The sequence below is a fragment of the Leopardus geoffroyi genome, chromosome C2 (genome assembly GCF_018350155.1).
Source record: "Leopardus geoffroyi isolate Oge1 chromosome C2, O.geoffroyi_Oge1_pat1.0, whole genome shotgun sequence".
Lineage (NCBI taxonomy): Eukaryota > Metazoa > Chordata > Mammalia > Carnivora > Felidae > Leopardus > Leopardus geoffroyi.
In genome coordinates this window covers 67,634,937-67,654,784 of record NC_059333.1, presented here as the reverse complement: position 1 = coordinate 67,654,784, position 19,848 = coordinate 67,634,937, and the positions used below count along the sequence as shown (strand labels likewise).

The window sequence follows — 19,848 nt, the reverse complement described above, 5'->3', positions numbered from 1 at the left end:
AAAATCAGTCAGGAAATCACTCAGCTTTCCTTTACATATAGCTGAGGCACTCACTTTTCAAACTGCTGCCTCTGTGCTGGGTCTCAGAGCAAGTAAGTTTGTGCATGAGACCTTTAAGAATACAGTCTTTGTTTCCTATAGCCTCTCTGCTGTCCCAGAATTATGCTCCACTGATTTTCAAAGCCAGAAATTTATGGGCACTTCTCTGGATGAACATCTCCAGGGCAAGGTAGCCTGATGTCGGGTTTGAAACCCTTGCTGCATAGGGAAGACCTCTATACCTGTGGCATCTCTCCCCCTGTGGGTCACTGCAGCAGATCTCGTCTCTGTCTCTCCTACTTTTCTCCATGTGCTTTGTCTTTATACCTTTAGCTGTGGAATAGCTAATCTTTAGGTTGTTCTCAGAGAGAGTTGCTCTGTATTTAGTTGTAGCCTTATTTTCTGGGGAAGGAGATGAACTCAGGATACTCCTGCTCCACCAACTTGCTCCTCCAGCTGTTTCTTTTACTATTGCTTTCATTCTTGTTCTGAAAATACATTTCTGAGTACCAGCACTCCAGTAACTAGATGTACTTTCAAAGCAAAGGACATAATGAAAGACAAAAATCTGATGGACTAAATATATAGTCTTACTCACTTGATAAGACATTTTTTGTGGGCCAAGCCTACAGAGAGAGGCAGTGATAGTCAATTATTTTATTTAACCCTTGAAATAAAAAAGTGCCTTAATTGTTCATATGTAATTATGGTAAAAACATGTATGAGTTCATAATGGTTTTAGTATGTTCACTTGAGTTTTATCAGTAAATATGGCACAGATAGGTATTGTCATTTAGGTATGACACAGTTTGTCATTCATCCTTGTTTCAAGTGGACCAAAAGTGAAAATACTAACAGCATATTATTTATGACTGACCCATCCAGATTCTTAGAGCAAATGGAAAGAATAACACACACACACACACACACACACACACACACACACGTAAATGACTTAGCTCCTAGTCATTTGTGATGAAATAGAGCTATCTCAAAGGTGATTTTCATGTAGCCTTAGACTTAAAGCTAAATTTTCATTTACTAAAGTGAAACTTGCATATTCCAGAAGTCAGTTTTTTAAGAGAACTAAAACTAGTCTTTTAATAACTACAGCTGCATTTCTCAGTTACAAATTTTTTTTAAATAGTGAGCTAAAATTTAGATTTAAATCATTGATGAAAATTTCCTTTAGAGAAGAGTTAAAGATAGATTATTAATATTGGGCATGAGTTTTTTTTTAACATGAATTTTTTAAACATGTTTCAATTGCCTAATATATGCCAGAGGCCATGCTAGGTATTGGAAGAGTTAAACAGACTTGATTTTGTATTCCACCTCAGCAATTTATGGGCTAAAAGACCCTGGACAAGTTGCTCAACCTCTTTCATCCTCAAATTCTCCATCTATATAATGGCGATAATTGTGTACCTCCCAAGATTAAAATAATATAAAGGGTGTTTGGTTTTTTTTTAGCATATTACCTGGAACTTAAAAAAATGATAGCAGGGAACTACATATGGCACATTTTTTGCCATTGAAGATTTACAAATCTAGTTAGACAAACAGATATATTAAATGAATAGTACTTGTGAGAGGCAATTATAATCCATTCCAGCATTGCTCATGGTTTACTATGTATCCTGCAATGAATTTCTTTAAAAACATTTTTAAAAATATTTCTTTGGTCAAATAAATATGGGTAATGATGAATATTTTGAGAGTCACAATGTATATTATTTTCTTCAAGAATCTGAGATGTTCTTGGCATAGCCTTGCCTTCTGTGGTGAACTCAGAGTATTTATTACTTACGAGTTCTACTTGCTATCATTCTCAGCTCTCTGCCCTCTTACATTTAAAGGTACCCCCATAACATGGATTCAGACCTTTAATGTTTAGTCTCACCATAGTTGTCAAATTTGCCCATCTACTTTTTCTTGTAATATAAAAATCTATATTTAAAAGTACCCCAGGATTGCCGATTCTGTTCACTTAAAAGTATAGTTATAGGTTCTTTTTTTTTTTTAATGTTTATTTACTCTTGAGAGAGAGAGAGAGAGAGAGCAACAGAGCATGAGGAGGGGAGGGGCAGAGAGAGGGGGCAACACAGAATCCGAAGCAGGTTCCAGGCTCCGAGCTGTCAGCACAGAGCCGGATGCAGGGCTAGAACCCACGAACTGCAAGATCATGACCTGAGCTGAAGCTGGACGCTTTACTGACTGAGCCACCCAGGCACTCCTGGATTCTAATTAATGTTACACTATTTTAAAATAGAAACTGCATTGCTTTATATAATAAAACCAGTCCAGTTATAACTATTTCCGTTAAAAGAAATTAGCTGTGAAGCCAAAATTATTTAAATCTCATGTTATAAACAGTTTGTTTTTTTCCAGTATTTTGAGTTTGAAGTCTTAGAACAGATTGAAGTATAGTTTTAACCTTTGGGTTTTATTTAATTTTTTAATTTCAAGTTTGTTCAGGCTTCAGTACCTTTCCTCTTTTACTAGTTGAAATAATTTATGCAAATTTTTCTTGCTTCCTTTATGACTGAGCTTTCTGCAAAGGTTATTTCTGTCTCTTTGTGGTCAGGTCATTATCTCAGGGTAATTTTTCCCTCCCATGTTTTTTTGGGGAGGAAGGAACTGCCCACCACTCATAATAATGGACCCAGATTCATCAGAGCTTTTTAAATTCCAGCAAGAGGCACTCTTGTGTAGTCATACCCTTATTGATATGCCTTCTTAGGGGTTTCTTTTCTTTTTTTCTTTTTTATGTTGTGTTAGATGCCTTTTGAACTGTCTTTTTTTTTTTTTTTTTAAACTGAAGTGTGATTATTAGTTTCAGGTATACAGTGTTGTGATAAAATCACTCTATACTTAGGCTGTGCTCACCACAAGTGTAGCTACCATCTGTTACCACACAGGCTATTACAATACCATTAACTGTATTCCCTATGCTGTCTGTACCTTTCATCCCTATTAGTTACTTATTCCATAACTAGAAGCCTGTACTTCCCACTCCCCTTCACCCATTTTGCCCATCCTCTCACCACTTGGGGGTTTCTTTTTTACTGAATCATTTTTTATGGTCAGAAACTTTATTTAATGTTAAGTACTCTTTTCCTCAGCAAGGTTTTCTGAAGCAGCTAATAGCTGCACCAGTTATCTTTGGGAAACCACACAACCTACCTACCTTTATCATAGTGCTGACATTTTGGTGTCTTTTTTTTTTTTTAATTTTTTTTAAACATTTATTCATTTTTGAGAGTGAGAGAGACAGAGTGTGAGCGGGGGAAGGGCAGAGAGAGAGGGAGACACAGAATCTGAAGCAGGCTCCATGCTCTGAGCTGTCAGAACAGAGCCTGACGTGGGGCTCGAACTCACGGACAGGGAGATCATGACCTGAGCTGAAGTTGGACGCTTAACCAACTGAGCCACCCAGGCCCCGATATTTTGGTGTCTTAATTATACTTGTTTCACTTTGTAGGGGAAGAAAAAAATTTTTCCTCTACCTATCTTAGGTTCATTCCCTGGGGCTCTGAAAATTAGACTGACAAAAAAGGAAAACAAAACAGACTAACAAGAGAAAAACAGTTTATTAATGTGTGCAGTACACATCCTGCAGAAGAAACCTCACATAATGAGTAACTCCAATGAATGGTTTGGGCTTGGGTAGCATCTTAACAAAGAATAATAAATCATAGAGAGGTGACAGGTAAAAACAAAAGGGGTTTTAGGCTTCCAACATCAGGAAATTATGGGAAGGTAAATATATTTGGAAAACTAATAGCATATGTGGGTTATATGTCTAGATCCATCTTGGCACCAACTTTCCATCTTCTTCATGGCCATAAAACTTCTTTGGGAGGGGGGATTTATAGCAGTCTTCATTCCTGAGAGGCTTCTGCTTTTAGTTTGATAAAGTATGCTCTGGGAAGACTCTGCACTGGCAGATTCTCATTTGCCTCTCTCTCATTTGCCTGCTCAAAATTAATCTTTATGCCAAAGTAGCATATTCTGCTACCTTTCAAATTCTTGAAATTGAGCTTCTGAAGGGCAGAAATATTATCTATTCTCTGTTCACCTGAGTTGTAGTATCAAGCAGACAGCAATCACTCTTTATAAATATTTGTTGAGTTAATGAACAGAGCCCATCAACTATTTTGGCCATGAACTCATATGGTGTTCCCCTAGTTCATACTTACTATTCTACAAAAGAGGAATTCCTAGAGAATTCCTGATATTTTGGCAGTAGATCGTTTGGTCACTCTTTGATGGTAAAGATTCATGTTGATTAAATGTAGATCATGGAATGTACTTATATAAATTATCTTGCAAATATATCTGATCAGTCATTTCATTTATAGAAGTGCAGTACAGTTGCCAGATGGTCAAATGCCTATTCTTTCTTACAAAGAAACCAGTTAAATGAGTACTCAAATCTTTTAGTGATTAAAGGAACTCCTAACTAGAACTACAGAGTAAGTAGCTACTAGTAACTAACTAGAATGTTCCTAAGTGGGAGGAAAACATTCAAATTCAAAATCACATTAATTCCTAATAAATGTTTTCAAACATGAATAAAGCATGTGAATCCAGAAACACATATTTATCATTTGTCATTTCAATCACTGAACCTCACTTTTCTACTATATTTCTGTGTTTTACTTCTACTGCACACACCATAATCTTTTCATTTTTGCCATATTTTATAGCCTGTATGCTTAAGCTTTTACCCAGACACAGTTTTCTGACAGATTAAATGTCCTAGCAATTCAGTTTTAATGATTACTAGGTTTCTCATACTAATAGTAAATTTAAAATAATGATAATGCAATGTTAAACATGATAATCTATAAACAATTAGACAGTTTAAAAGGAGATTTTGTTTAGGGACAGTTGTTCTCTTTTATCCTCCATAAGTAGGTAAAGGGCAAAATATCCTTACTTATATGCTGTATACAACCCACAATTTTGCAGGGAGAGTTCTATAGGAGAGGCAAGTTTACATCAGCATTGTTTGAGAACGTAAAGACCCTTACTTCAACATCCGGATGGCCAACAGGCACATGAAAAGATGTTCAGCGTCGCTCCTTATCAGGGAAATACAAATCAAAACCACACTCAGGTATCACCTCACGCCAGTCAGAGTGGCCAAAATGAACAAATCAGGAGACTATAGATGCTGGCGAGGATGTGGAGAAACGGGAACCCTCTTGCACTGTTGGTGGGAATGCAAATTGGTGCAGCCGCTCTGGAAAGCAGTGTGGAGGTTCCTCAGAAAATTAAAAATAGACCTACCCTATGACCCAGCAATAGCACTGCTAGGAATTTATCCAAGGGATACAGGAGTACTGATGCATAGGGGCACTTGTACCCCAATGTTCATAGCAGCACTCTCAACAATAGCCAAATTATGGAAAGAGCCTAAATGTCCATCAATTGATGAATGGATAAAGAAATTGTGGTTTATATACACAATGGAATACTACGTGGCAATGAGAAAAAATGAAATATGGCCTTTTGTAGCAACGTGGATGGAACTGGAGAGTGTGATGCTAAGTGAAATAAGCCATACAGAGAAAGACAGATACCATATGGTTTCACTCTTATGTGGATCCTGAGAAACCTAACAGGAACCCATGGGGGAGGGGGAGGAAAAAAGAAAAAAAAAAAAAAAAGAGGTTAGAGTGGGAGAGAGCCAAAGCATAAGAGACTGTTAAAAACTGAGAACAAACTGAGGGTTGATGGGGGGGTGGGAGGGAGGAGAGGGTGGGTGATGGGTATTGAGTAGGGCACCTTTTGGGATGAGCACTGGGTGTTTTATGGAAACCAATTTGGACAATAAATTTCATATATTATAAAAAAAAAATCATTAAAAAATAAAGATTATCAGAAAAAAAAAAAAAAAAGACCCTTACTTCATTTCCAAATTTTGGAAAGAGGAAAAGACACTTAGAAACTATTTAGCTAACCCTACATCCTCTCTAGAACCCCTTCTCCTTTTGGCACACATGAACTTGAGGTCTTCTCTACCTTTCTTAATAGGGTAATAAGAAAGACATTTTGAAACAGACCTTTGACTCTTGACAAAGTGTACAACTAGAAAAAAAACCCTTAAGTTGTAATTGGTAGCAGATAGGGAATACTAAGAAAATAAGCAAAAATCACACACAAAAAATTTTATCAGAATAATTTTGTGAGTTTTCCTCTTCTGTTTTAAGAGATTTTTAAATTGCTTTATGCTTGTTTTTCCTTTTCCAAAAGCAACTGAATTAAAAACCATTATAACTCTCAATAACTATACCATTTTGAAGTCTGCCTGTCTACAAAGCTATAGCCAAGGTACCTCATTTCTGGAAAAAGAATCTAAGAACAAATGCTTTTGAGTGAGGCACAAGCAAATTAAGTCTATAGAAGTAAAATAAATAATGTATTCTTCTCTTCTTAATCCTTTTTTGATTTCTCTTTCTGTGGGTATCTGGAAGCATTTTGAGTATATTTATTATAGATTAATACTTGTGATCTCCTTGCATAGTGATATAGGAAGCAGACTGGACAGAAATGGCTAAGGACAAATTTTGGTGAATAAAAGCAGATAATATACAAATACTAATTAAGTATTTGTGGCCACATGAAAATTTTATAATTGGTTCTAATAATAAATGTTATTAGTCAATAATTGAGAAATAGGTAAACATGAAGAAAATAAAAATCATTCATAATCATTTCATGCAGTTAAAATTGCTATTGAAATTTTTTTTTAATATATGTGATATGTATTTTTAACACAATTTGGAATGTTTTCTATATCCTGATTTTATTTTTACTTGACATTAGATTTGGGTCTTTTCCCAAGTTGCTAAATTTGGAAAATTTTGAATTTTTTATTTTTTTATTCATAGAATCCTGTTCAGTGAATGAACCAGTAATTTATCCAGTTCCCTATTGTTTTCAACTTGTTACAGTTGTAACAAGGCTGCATATATATAATTACTAGTGAGGTTAAACATTTTTTCATATACTTCTTAAATGGGTGCATCATTTATGAAAAAATTACGTATAAGGTACTTATTGTTTCTGTCACAGATCTAAACGAAGCAAGATCTTACTAAAGCTAAAAAGGCAGAAGGAAGAAGAGGATCGCAGATTACAGTTGCACATTCAAAGACAGAGAGCCATGAGACTGTCCCGAGAATTACGGCTGAGTATGCTTGAAATAGTTCATCCAGGTGCGTGGCAATGTCAATTTTCTAAGTGTAAGAATATTTAAAGCATCTTTTAATGAGCCAGATTTCCCGCTACCTGATTTTTTTTTTCTTTTAATTTGGACTGTTTCCCTGTTTCTCCCTTTTCCAGGTAAACCTTGTTAAATCCTCGAGTCAAAAAAAAAAGTTACTATTTTTTCTGATTAAGGCCTATTATTGATGATGAGCAGTCTCTCAACTAGTTTTCGTATCTTTTGGATAAATTAGTGAAACATAAAAATATGTGATAGCTTTACAGATAGCTTTCAGAGACATAGAGAAAGAATCCCCTTGACCCTAAGTAAGGAGTTTGAATATTGCTACATTCTGGCATCTGAACTTTACTCATACACCAGTATAAACCTTGTGACATCTTACCACCTTTGATACACTAAACTGAGATTAATATTACAGTCTGGGAATTGGAATGGTTTTAAGATTGTTTTTGTTCTTCCCCTTCCCCTCCTACCACTCACTCCCAGTGTTCTCCACTACCCTCTTATTTCTCATTTTTTCCCTTAAATATAAATGTTTCATAGTGTTCCATCTTTACTCCTCACTCTCATGTTGCTCTTTCTGCAGTATCTTATCCGTAACTATAGCTTCAACTACCAACTGAGTGAACGTTCAAATCTTGTTTGCATCTTCACCCTCCCAAGCTCTAAACCAGCACTTCCTAATAAACCTTTTTACAAAATGAAATGTTCTTTATTTGCACTGTTTAATATGGTTCCCACTGGCTAGACATGACCATTGAGTACTTGAAATATGGTTAGTGCATGCAAGCACATGAATCTTTAATTTCACTTTATTTAAAGTAGCTATTTGTGGTTAGTGTCAACTGTATTGGACTGCACAGCTCTGTAGCCAGTTCTCTATCGGATAGCTTTACTTAGATATCCACAGGCATCCTAAAACTAGTCATTATCTCCCCACTTCCCCCACCAATTTTCTCTCCCTGTATTCCCCTTCTCAGATAATGGCACCAACAATCCACTCAATTTCCCATCTGTGAGACGCCCTAGAGTTCTTTCTCTTTCTCATGTACAACGAGTCTGAGAAAGAAAAAAAAAAGTCATCTGTAGATAAGAGAAATTCAGAAGTACACAGAGTAGTTAATACATACACACATTTTGCCTTTTCCCTCTCGTGGTATGGATTGAATTCCTACTATGTACTTGGAATTCTTTTTTCTAAATATTCTTACTATTGGATTATTAATATTAACCCTTTGCTCATTACTTTGCCACAAAAAAATTATATGAATCTTTTCTCTAAAAAAAGCGACATAATCTGAGAAAGCTTTTGGAGTTTTTTTTTTCCTACTATGTTAGAACTACTGTAAAATAATAAAATTGGGGAAATTAATGAACAATATTTAAAGAAACAAATAAAAAGACCGTAAGATTGTTGTTATTATCAGTGTCCTGATTCCAGAACTTGAGAAAGCATAGTAGAGTATGTTGTAATAGTGTGTGTCATCTTTCTAGGTCAGGTGGAAAAACATAATCGGGAAATAGAAGAGAAATCAGCATTGATTATCCAGAAACACTGGAGAGGGTACAGGGAAAGGAAAATTTTTCGCCAACAGAGGCCATCTCTCACGGAGTATAAAGCAGCTGTCACACTTCAGAGAGCAGTGAGTCTAATGTAGTAAAAAGATTACTGGATTAGGAGGCAAAAACATGGATTCAAACCTGACCTTGGATATACCTGCTGTAAAGTCTAGTCACGGAGCTTTTCTGAGTCTTAGTTTCTTCCTCTATAAAATAAGAACCTCTTTACCACTGGGCAAGCTGATTTAGACACCCAGTCCTTAGTACTTCCATTGAGCCTTGAACATCATTTATCATACTGCAGTGTTATTTGTTTGTTTTTTTTTTCTTTCTTGGCCTGTGACTTCCTGAAGGGTAAGGAACTCTTATTTATTGTTGTCAGCCTTCAGCATGTGCTTGGTATATGAATGGATGTTTACCGTACCTTTTTCGCTTGTTATGTGAGTCAGATGACCTGATTTTTGGGAAAGTATTTTATAAAGTGCAAAGCCTGTACCAGTTCAGCACATCATATTCTATTTTTTTTAATGTACAGATAATATATTAGATATAATTGGATCACTGTAATTCTTGAATTATAGAATGGTGTTCTTAAATGATAATTTTCCTGAGATTTATCTGGAGCATAGTAATATTTTATTGCCTTGGAAAAGTATAGCAAACAGGCTATTTATTTCATTCAGTGACCAATTTTCCTAACATCTGTTATTTGCTTATACCTGTTAACTTTCAGGTCTATAGGATTTTGGGTCTATAGCAGTTATCTTTATGATACTTTATTGTTGAATTTTAGGTTAATTTCAGTTTTTTACAGTGATAAATTTTGAATAGTCTCTTTGTTAATTCTCCATGATTAACTTCTTACAAAGATAATTAAAAACCACTCTTTAAAAAATAGGAAAGAGTAAGTACTAAAAAAAATAGGAAAAAGTAAGTCAGTAAGGAAAGAGAAGTAGATAGATTTCTGTTGCCCCCTTCTTCCTCAGACTTTTTGGGTGATGTCAGGCTCTGTCTGCAACAAACAATCTTATACCATCACCAAACAACACTCACACCTGCTTTTTACCCTCTGCTACATAAGGCCATCTAAGAACCTATGGATATCCATGTTGGAGATACTTCTTTTAGGGGAGGAACCCTTGGGTGCTTTCTAGTACTTTTTATCTCATGGCTTCCTCCTTTTTAAATTCTTTTCTGTCAGAGAATCAACTAGGACCTTATGAAATTGAATTACTACTTTGACAATTTAGATAAGCCCAATATTTTATAAAAGGATCCTGTACTCTAAAATGAGATACCCCAGTTTGTCCACCGTTCCTTAAAGAAAGAAGCACAGAGGTCATTATAGAGGAGGATATCTGACAGCTATGAAGGCAAAGTCATTTTGGCTTTCACAATTTTTTTTTGGCATAGAAGGAAAAAGATTAGTCATATCTGCCTCATGTCTCCCCCACCCAAAAGAAGGAATACAGGTCTCCATTGTAAGACAAAAAGGGATTGGTCAAGGTCATGTTTTATTGTTTGCAGCTCACTACTAGAAATAATGGTGAAGTCAAAGCAAAGCTAGCCAAAAATAGAAAAGGTAGGAAGAGAATTCCTTTCAAAGAGGGAAAAGAGAAACAAATTATGAAGTACAGAGAGGGAAATGAAAGTAGTAGAGAAAATTAGGATAAGGCAATCAGTGGTCAGTAAACAACACATTTTACTACATTTCAAAGCATCCTTTTTTAAGACATACTAAAGACCTATGTATAGACTATGTCCAATACAGTACCCACTAACTACATGTGAGTACTGAGTACTTGACATGCAGCTAGTCAAAATTGGAATGTGCCATAAGTGTAAAATACCACATTTTGAAGACTTAGTATGAGAGTGTAAAATACTTCATTAATAATTTTTATATTGAATATATGTTGAAGTGCCAATATCTTTTACATATATTGAGTTATATATAGTATGTTTATATAGCTCAGTATTTGCAAAATATTAATTTTGACTGTTCCTTTTACTTTTTTTATATGGCTACTAGAAAGTTTAAAATTACATATGTGACTTCCATTATATTTTTATTAGCACTACTATTGATCTTAGTAAGAAAAAAAAGGAATAATTAATTAGTTTCACTAAAAGTAGTAGGAATATCATTTCCTTGAACTTGTCCTTTGGGAGGAGCTGCTTTTTAGTGTTTTTGGCAGGAAAAGGCCAGAACTATGTTTTGCCTTTCTCCCTTCCTTATTTTTTTGCAAAAGGAGAGGCATTGTTTCTCATGTAATTAGAAATTGAAAAAACCCTATGTAAACTTGCTAATTTCAAATTACACATTTTTAACCCAGATAATAAGTGGGAGTTCTTTGTAGTGGTATAGTGTTGAAATTAAGTTTGAAGAGTTAGCTGCATTTTCCCTTTTAACAGCTCCATGATTTTCTTCTCTTGCTTTCTCATCTCTTAAGAAACTTAGAAGGAAGGTGATGATTGATGGTGTCTGGTCTCTAGAGCCAGAATGATAGTAGTGCTTGCTACTGAATTATAGCAGAAAAGTACTTTGCACTATTATACAAATCCATCACAGACTGACTACAAAAACACTTAGAGAAACCCTTAGCAGTTGAGAAAATAAATAAAAACCGGAAGATAAATAACAATTTCAGAGAGTCCTCACGTGGCAAAGAATGAAGAAATAAAAGGTTAAGGCGGGCTTTTTTGATCTAGGGACAGAAATTCCTCTGTTCTGGTACCTTTACTCTGATGTTCCCAGCTAATAGCAGGAGGTAGAAGAGAGAGAGAAGGAGAAGCAAGGAAGAAGAATCAAGTAAAGGGAACAATACAAGGGAGAGGGTCTCTTAACAGGAGGATGCAAGCACAGTTGAAGGCTCCAGTAACATACTAAAAACAGGGATATTAGGGAAATTTTATATAGTGAGTGAGAATACTTCCAGCTCTGTTCACCACGCCCTCAGGTCCCTGTGTGCCATCAGCCAGGCTTATCTCTTGCAAACAGTAGATTGAGAATATTTTCTTTGGGAAATCTGAGAAGAGTTACAAGTATGCTCACGATGGGGTACTCCACAAAGAAACAGCCCAGTTCAGTAGTTTTATATTAAAATACACAGTAGATAAGGCCTACCCACCAGCCCAGAATTTCTAACAACTTCTTAGTTTTCACTCTTAAATATCAGCTCAAAGTGTCACTGAATATCTGAGGAAAGCTGAAGCCAAAACAAACAATAAAACTACTTGGTGGAAATAGATATATTGCAGGGATAAGAAGACTTTTTTTTCAACGTTTATTTATTTTTGGGACAGAGAGAGACAGAGCATGAACGGGGGAGGGGCAGAGAGAGAGGGAGACACAGAATCGGAAACAGGCTCCAGGCTCTGAGCCATCAGCCCAGAGCCCGACGCGGGGCTCGAACTCCCGGACCGCGAGATCGTGACCTGGCTGAAGTCGGACGCTTAACCGACTGCGCCACCCAGGCGCCCCAAGAAGACTTTTTAAAAATCTGGTAATTCCTCAGAGCTAAGAGAAGATAATGCATGAAACAAAACCAGGATGCTATATAAAGGGGAACAAATAGAAGAAAAATTGGCAGAAGAAAAAAATGAAAGACATAATAAAAGGACTAGGGGGAAAAAATTAGGAAATCCAGAGAGCAGGGCAAAAAGAAAAGAAAACCAGTCCAGGAAGTCAAATATTCAAACATTTGAAACAAAGAACAGAAAAAAACCTGAGGAGAGGAAATCAAATAATTCAATATTTCCCAGAACTCAGTGTCATTAGTTTTAGATTAAAAGGGCTAACTAAATGTCTAAAACAAGGACAGAAATACACCCACATTTATTTTACATTACTGTGAACTACACTGGGGACACACATACTTCTCAGTAGCAACATTGGAAGCTAAAATATATTGGAGTAAGGCTATTACATTTTGGAGGGAAAAGGATTTCCTACTAGAATTCTATATCATCTGCACCATCAGTTAAAGATAAGGGTAAACTAAAGAATTTTCACGTATCACAAAGTCTCTAAAACAAGAAAAAAGACAATGTGGAATATAGTAACGTGCAAAGGAAAGATGAAAAGGAGTCTCTAAGATGATGGTGAATGGAGATCTCAGGATGACATGCATCAGGCATAGAGAACAGTCAATCCAGTTTTGAGCAGGTCAGAAAGCTCCAGAAAATGTATATCCCAGAAAACAAATTTGATAGAATGCCTGATATGTTTTAATGTATTAAGTAAGCATTAGGACAGAGTTTAGATAAATGATCAGGGATAAGTACATAGAAAAGTAATCATTGGAAAACAACACACTTATTTATTCTACAGAAAATAAAAAATGTGCAAGAAAGGAAAAGTAATCATATACTATATGGTTCAAAATTGAATGACCTTTTTGTAGTTATAATTATGTAAGCACTGCACATTGATTTAACTAAATTTACAATAATATTGGATGTTTGGGGATGTGGAAAATATGTGGGAGGGCAAGCAATGAAAGAGAGCTAAGCTAAATCCTTATCTGCTATAGAAGAAGGTGGATAGATAATACCCATACTTGAAAAATTGCAGAAAAGTAGATGAAGATAAACATCAAAAGAAGAAGCTGGAAGAGTTAAAGTTGTCTTTGAGGGCGGGGGCAGAGAGCTGTAGTTGTTTTTTTTTTTATAATAATTCTTATAAAACTGCCACATTAAACAGTAGAATTATATCAATGATTTTTTTTTTCTGGAAAGCACTGAATAGTAAAATATTATACTTTGTGAGCCATGCAGTCTTGCAACTGTTCAGCTCTATAGTTATAGTACAGAGGAAGCTGAAAACAATACATAAGCAAGCATGAAACATCAATAATATGTTATTTGTAGACAATGAATTTTGAATTTCATATAATTTTCACAAGTCAGTATATTCTTTTTAAACATATAAAAGTACAAACCATTTTTAACTTTTAAGCCATACAAAAAGACACAGCAGGCTGGCTTTGGTCTGTGGGCCATAATTTGCCAACCTTTTCCTTAAGGCAATGTGAATATGTAACTTTGATGAAATAAAAAATACAAGGAGGGGAGAAGAGTGAAAAAAATTGGCCGGAATAATTTCAAATTTGTTTCCAAATCTTGCCTGTTTTAAGACTTCTTGTTTTTACCAGGAATTCTTTCTGAAGGACATGAGAAAGAAAATTAAGAAAGTACTTTTGTCAGTAGCCCCATACTTTATAATTTTATAGTATTTCCTCATTTACCAAGCTTTTTCGTACATACTATCCCTTTGATCCTCACATTCTTGTAGTCTAAGTAGAATTGGGGTGTCTTTTCTATAGACCTAGATCCCTTTCTGTAGAGATCAAGTGACTTGCCCAAAATCATACACAGTTTATAAGGGACAAGTATTGAGACAAGAGCTTACTTCCAGTTTTTTCCTCCTGATTGCTTACTATACTATGTCTCAAATCATACAGTTTATAAGGGACTAGAATTGAGATGAGAACTCATTTCCTATTTTTTCCTCTTTGTTGCTTTGTATACAAATAATACATGAATATATCCTTGTAAAAGATTAAAACACTCCAAGAAAATATCATTAAAAAATCATTGTCCTCCCTCACTCCCATCACAATCCCATCCCTCTCCTCATACACACTCAGAGTTAATAACTTGTAATATGTTTGCTGCTGTATGTTGTAAAAGAAAATAGTTCTATTAGTTAGGAATGAAAAATTACAACTCTTTTTTTGCCCCAGACTCTTAAATTCCTAGCAAAGTGTCGTAAGAAAAAGAAACTGTTTGCTCCTTGGCAAGGACTTCAAGACCTCACTGATGCACGCAGAGTTAAACTGAAGCAACAAGTAGATGACTATCTCCAAAGACATCCGGTATGCAGGCTTCTGTGCGTTGATAATCAGTGTTACTTTTTGCCAGTGCGTGATATTCACCAACAAAGTAGTGTATTATATGTGTTTGTGCATTTTTTATTGGTAAAAGGTAATACAGTGGCTTTACCATAGAATTAAGGAGTCTTATAATTACATGTGCCATCGTATAGTCAATAAGGAAGGAGACTGCTTCAATTCAGTCATCTTGCACAGTGTATCAGCAAAACATGGTCATTGCTTTTTTTTTTTTGCAATAGTGCATAAAACTATGTTGAAGCTTCCACAAAGAGTATATATAGCTTCCAGTCAGTAAATATTCATTGTTAACATATATACCCAAACACATAACACATACATGTGGAAACTGACATCTGCTATTAATGAAACTCCAGGAGCCAATATTATAAAACAGTTGGCTGTTTGCCTCTTATGATTTTATTACTGTAATACTGCTAACACCTTTCTCCCAATAGAAATGTCCATATCTTTTACTTTCTGTAACCACAGTACTACATATCAGGTGTTATTTGCTTCTCCCTTCTGAGTTCTTGACCTTATACTCCTATATGTTTTTGAAGATCATTTTCCTTTCTGCTTTTAGAGTGATTCACCACCCTGTCATTAATTTTAATGACCTATACTTCTGCCAATCACGCTCACTTTCTCTTTTCTTGATGTTTCTCCCATACTTCCACACTTCACTAATTTTATGAGGAAAGTTGGGAGATTATACATTTCAGCCAATCAGAATGCTTATTGCCCTCACTCAAACTAATAACCACTCATGAAGGTACCACTTACATACTTTTCACATCCGTTTTCTTGTGCTTCCATCGTTTGTCTCTGGGTTCTGTTTCTCCCTCCTCTCTACCCCCTCCTCCCCACATACGCACACGTTCTCCCTCTTTCTAAAATCTGAAGGTTCTGGGTGACTAATGTTAGAGATTAAGAATAATGTTAGGTAGTCCTATCATTCACCCTTTCATTCTTCCAGAGCTCCCAAAACTAAAGAGCCTTATGCAAAAGAAAACAAAAAGAAACAAAATCTAAAAAAACAGAAAGACCATTATAAATAGGAATTAGAGGACTAACATGTTATAGCTGAGCATGTATCTGATAGATTACCACTGGAACAGAGCATTGGTAAAAGCAGAATTCGACAGCAAGGCTCAGTTGAGGAGGCATAAGTAAGGGCTCCTACTTTTCCTGCCTACTAATCTGAATTTAAGAATTCACAAACTAATGTAGGCCTGTGAAAAAAAAGATGACAAGCCTGCCCTTGTATTTCAGGCCCTCTGTGGTTACCACATAGAGGTAGACAATAGAAAAAAGTTCTGACTTCTGCTTCTATCCAAGATTTAGGAACAGGGACAGAATTTACTTACTGCCCGAAACAACTGGGGGGGGGGGGAGCGGAGATAAAATACGTGAAACAATGGTTTTCAAGTCAGTGGGCATCAGACAGTGAAGGTTAGTAATTGCTGAGAGGGAAGATGGGGTAAAAGGGACTGGATTTACTTCCTGCCTGAAACAACTGAGGGGGGGGTGGGTAGAGATGAAATACATGATGAAATACATGAAATAATAGTTTCCAAGACCATGGACATCAAACAATAAAAATTAGTAATTCCTGAGAGGGACCAGAGTGAGCCATATGATGACCCTAGCTTATTACCCTGAGAGAGTTTCTAGGTCACAGCATAAGGAGGAGGAACAAAGGAGGAGCTCTTTGGAATCCCATGCTGAGGAGATGAAACTGAGAGTCTGAGGAGAACAAGGTAGCTAGATTTCATAGGGCAGAGTACCGGAGTAAAAGGAGATACAAAGAGAACCCCAGATATCTGGAGAATGTTCCCTTGAGTATATTTCAGAATTCTGATTAGGACATGTATATAAGGAAACTACCCAAGGCCAAGGAAACAGTCATCTTAAAAGATAAAAGAGAACAGTGCCTGGTACTCAACACAGGTCCATAGTGCATGTTCCCATCAAACAGACTAGAAAAACTTAATCCACAGGTCATCGGTAAGAATACTCAGGAAGGTCTTGTCTTAGTAGTAGAAAGTAAATAGTATATACTGATGCATTCTGCCAAACAAATCATAAAAGCAAGAGCCAAAAATACCAAAAAAATTTTATGTAATTTAACCACATCTCAGAAAAAGCCTCAAGATTTTTAGAAATACCAAAATAACTAGCACTCAACAAGGTAAAAGTTACAATGTCTTGCATTCAAAGATTAATAAGCATATATAGAGGCAGGAAAACATGACCCATAATGAGGAGGACACTTAAACCACTCTAGAGATTACACAGTTGTTAGAATTAGCAGAGAAGGACATTAAGAGTTATTATTATAACTATATTCCATATGTTCAGATTTTAAGTGGAGATGTGGAAGATATAAAATATACCCAAATCAAACTTCTAGAGGTAAAAATTTCAATGTGTGATATGAAAAATGCACTAGATCATTAATAGCAGATGAGACATGGATGAATAAGATTAATATAGTTGAAGGCATAGTAGTATATACTATGCAAAATGAGTCAAAAAAGAAAAAAAAATTTTAATTGAAAAGAACATTAGTGAGCTGTGAGTCTTCATGTGGCCTATTAAATGAATAATTGGGAGTTTCTGAAGAAAATAGGAAAGAAAGATAGAAAACATAATGGCCAAAAACTTTCCAAATTATAAATTTACCCCCAAGTCCAATGAAGGCACAGGCACATGGGGAAAAAAAAACAACAAAACCTATGCCAAGGCATATTATAATGGGATTCCTTGAATCAGTAATAAAGTAAAAATCTTAAAAACAGAAAACAAAAACATATAAAAAGATGACATATTTCTCAGCAGGAACAATGCAAGTAAGAAGATAACTTTAAAGTAATTGAAAAAAAAAAGCTGTCAATGTAGAATTCTTTACTATGAAAAATTATTTTAAAAACAAAGAAAAAATAACTTTTTCAGACATACAAGTGATAAAGCACTTTGTCACCAGCATACTCACACTACCAGAAATGTTACAGCCTTCAAGTTGTAAAGGATTTACGATTTCTCTTTACATAAAGAAATTAAGAAGCTCTGGAAATGGTAACTACAGGGGTAAATATGTGACTTTTAACTCATCATTTAAATCTTTATAAAATATAATTGATTTAAAAAAATTTTTTAATGTTTATTTATTTTTGAGAGACAGAGCATGAGTGAGGGAGGGGCAGAGAGAGAGGGAGACACAGAATCTGAAACAGGCTGCAGGCTCTGAGCTGTCCGTACAGAACCTGATGCGGGGTTCGAACCCACAAACTGTGAGAAGTGGGATGCTCAACCGACTGAGCCACCCAGGCACCCCATAATTGATTTTTTTTAAAACCAAAATGTCATCAAATGTTCTGTAATACATACTACAGATTAAATATTTCCAGTTTTGTAGACCATATAGCCTTTATCATCATTATGCATCTCTGCAGCTGTAGATTAAAGCAGTCTTAGATAATATATAAACAAATACTTGTGTTTCAGTTGAACTTCATTTTCAAAAATAGGCAGTTGATTATTTGAAACAAAAGTAATAGCAATGTTTAATGGTGTTTGTAACATATGTAAAAATATAATGCTTTGCAACAATAGTATAAAAACCAGGAGAGAAATAGATGTATACTATTGAAAAGTTTTTATACTATATGTGAAGTGAGTGGATTGATATTAAAGATGTATACTCTGAATCCTAAAGCTACCAATAAAGTTAAAGAACAAAAGAGTTATAGTTAATAAGCCTATAAAGGAGATGAAACAATTATAGTCGATTAATCAAAAAGAAAGCAGAAAAAGAGGAAAAATAAAAGAAAGTAATGGGAAAATGAAAAATAATAAAATGATAGACTCAAACATAACGATATCAATAATTATAATAAATTTAAATGGTATGAATACCCCCAATTAATAAGCAGAGATTGTCAGATTAAATGAACAAGTATGACTTGATTATATGTTAACTACAAGAAACACACTTTAAGTATGAAAAAATAAAAAGAACAAAATGTGCAAACACTAGTGAAAGAAATCTAGAATGACTATATAAATATCAAAGTAGATGTCAGAGCACTATTACTAGATTATTACCAGAAGTAAAGAAGGCAATTTCATAATAATAAAAGGGTCAATTAATCAAAAGGACATAAGAATCTAAATGTTTATGCACCTAATAACAGAACTTGAAACTATATGGAGACAACATAGATGAACTTTGAGGCATTATGCTAAGTGAAATAAGCCAAACAGAAAAGAACGAATGTTGTATGATTCTACTTAAATGAAGTACCTAGAATAGAGATGGGAAATAGAATGAATGGTGGTGTCCAGGAGTTGGGGGTGGGAGAATGGGGAGGTAGTGTTTAAATGGTACGGAATTTCAGTTTGGAAAGATGAAGAAGTTCTAGAGATGGACCCTGGTGATGGTTGCACAACAATGTGAGTGTATTTAATGTCACTAAACTATACACTTAAAAAGTGGTTAACATGATAAATTATATATATATTTAGCCACAATAAAATACATGAATCAAAAACTGATAGAACTATGATGAAAAGTAGAGAAAGCCACAATATAGAGATTTCAATACCCATTTCTAAACAACTTACAGGATATATAGGCAGAAAAGCAGCAAGAATATAGTAGACTTGAATGACACTATCAGACAACTTGATCTGGTTGACATTTTTAGAACCCTCCATGGAATGACAGCAGAATACACATTTTTCTCCTGTACACACAGAATATTTACCAAGATAGACCATGTTCAGTGGCATAAAACAAGTCAGTAAATTGAAAAAGACTGAAGTCATACAAAGTATGTTCTCTGACCACAATGAAATTGTTTGAAATTTAAGAACAGAAAGATCTCTAGATACATCATCCCCAAATATTTGGAAACTAAACAACACATGTCTGAATAACCAAAGGATCAAAGAAGAAGTAAAAAGGGAAATTAAAAAATATTTCAAACTGAATGGAAGCATATTTCAGAACTTGCTGATGAATGGATAAGGAAAATGTGTGTGTGTGTGTATATATATATATATATATATATATATATATATAGATGATATAGATATAGATATAGATAT

The 19,848-nt window shown here is 35.0% G+C and overlaps 1 protein-coding gene across 12 annotated transcripts in view; it reads left to right on the top strand.

Annotated features, from left to right (window-relative positions):
* The window catches only part of IQCB1 (IQ motif containing B1), a 64,268-nt gene that overhangs the window by 37,912 nt on the left and 6,508 nt on the right, over positions 1–19,848 (top strand). For all 12 annotated transcript variants that reach the window (XM_045502210.1, XM_045502214.1, XM_045502209.1 and 9 more), the window contains exons 11-13: positions 7,126–7,268; positions 8,774–8,922; positions 14,587–14,718. In XM_045502210.1, the coding sequence (XP_045358166.1) occupies positions 7,126–7,268; positions 8,774–8,922; positions 14,587–14,718 (424 nt within the window). The remainder of the gene's footprint in view (positions 1–7,125; positions 7,269–8,773; positions 8,923–14,586; positions 14,719–19,848) is intronic.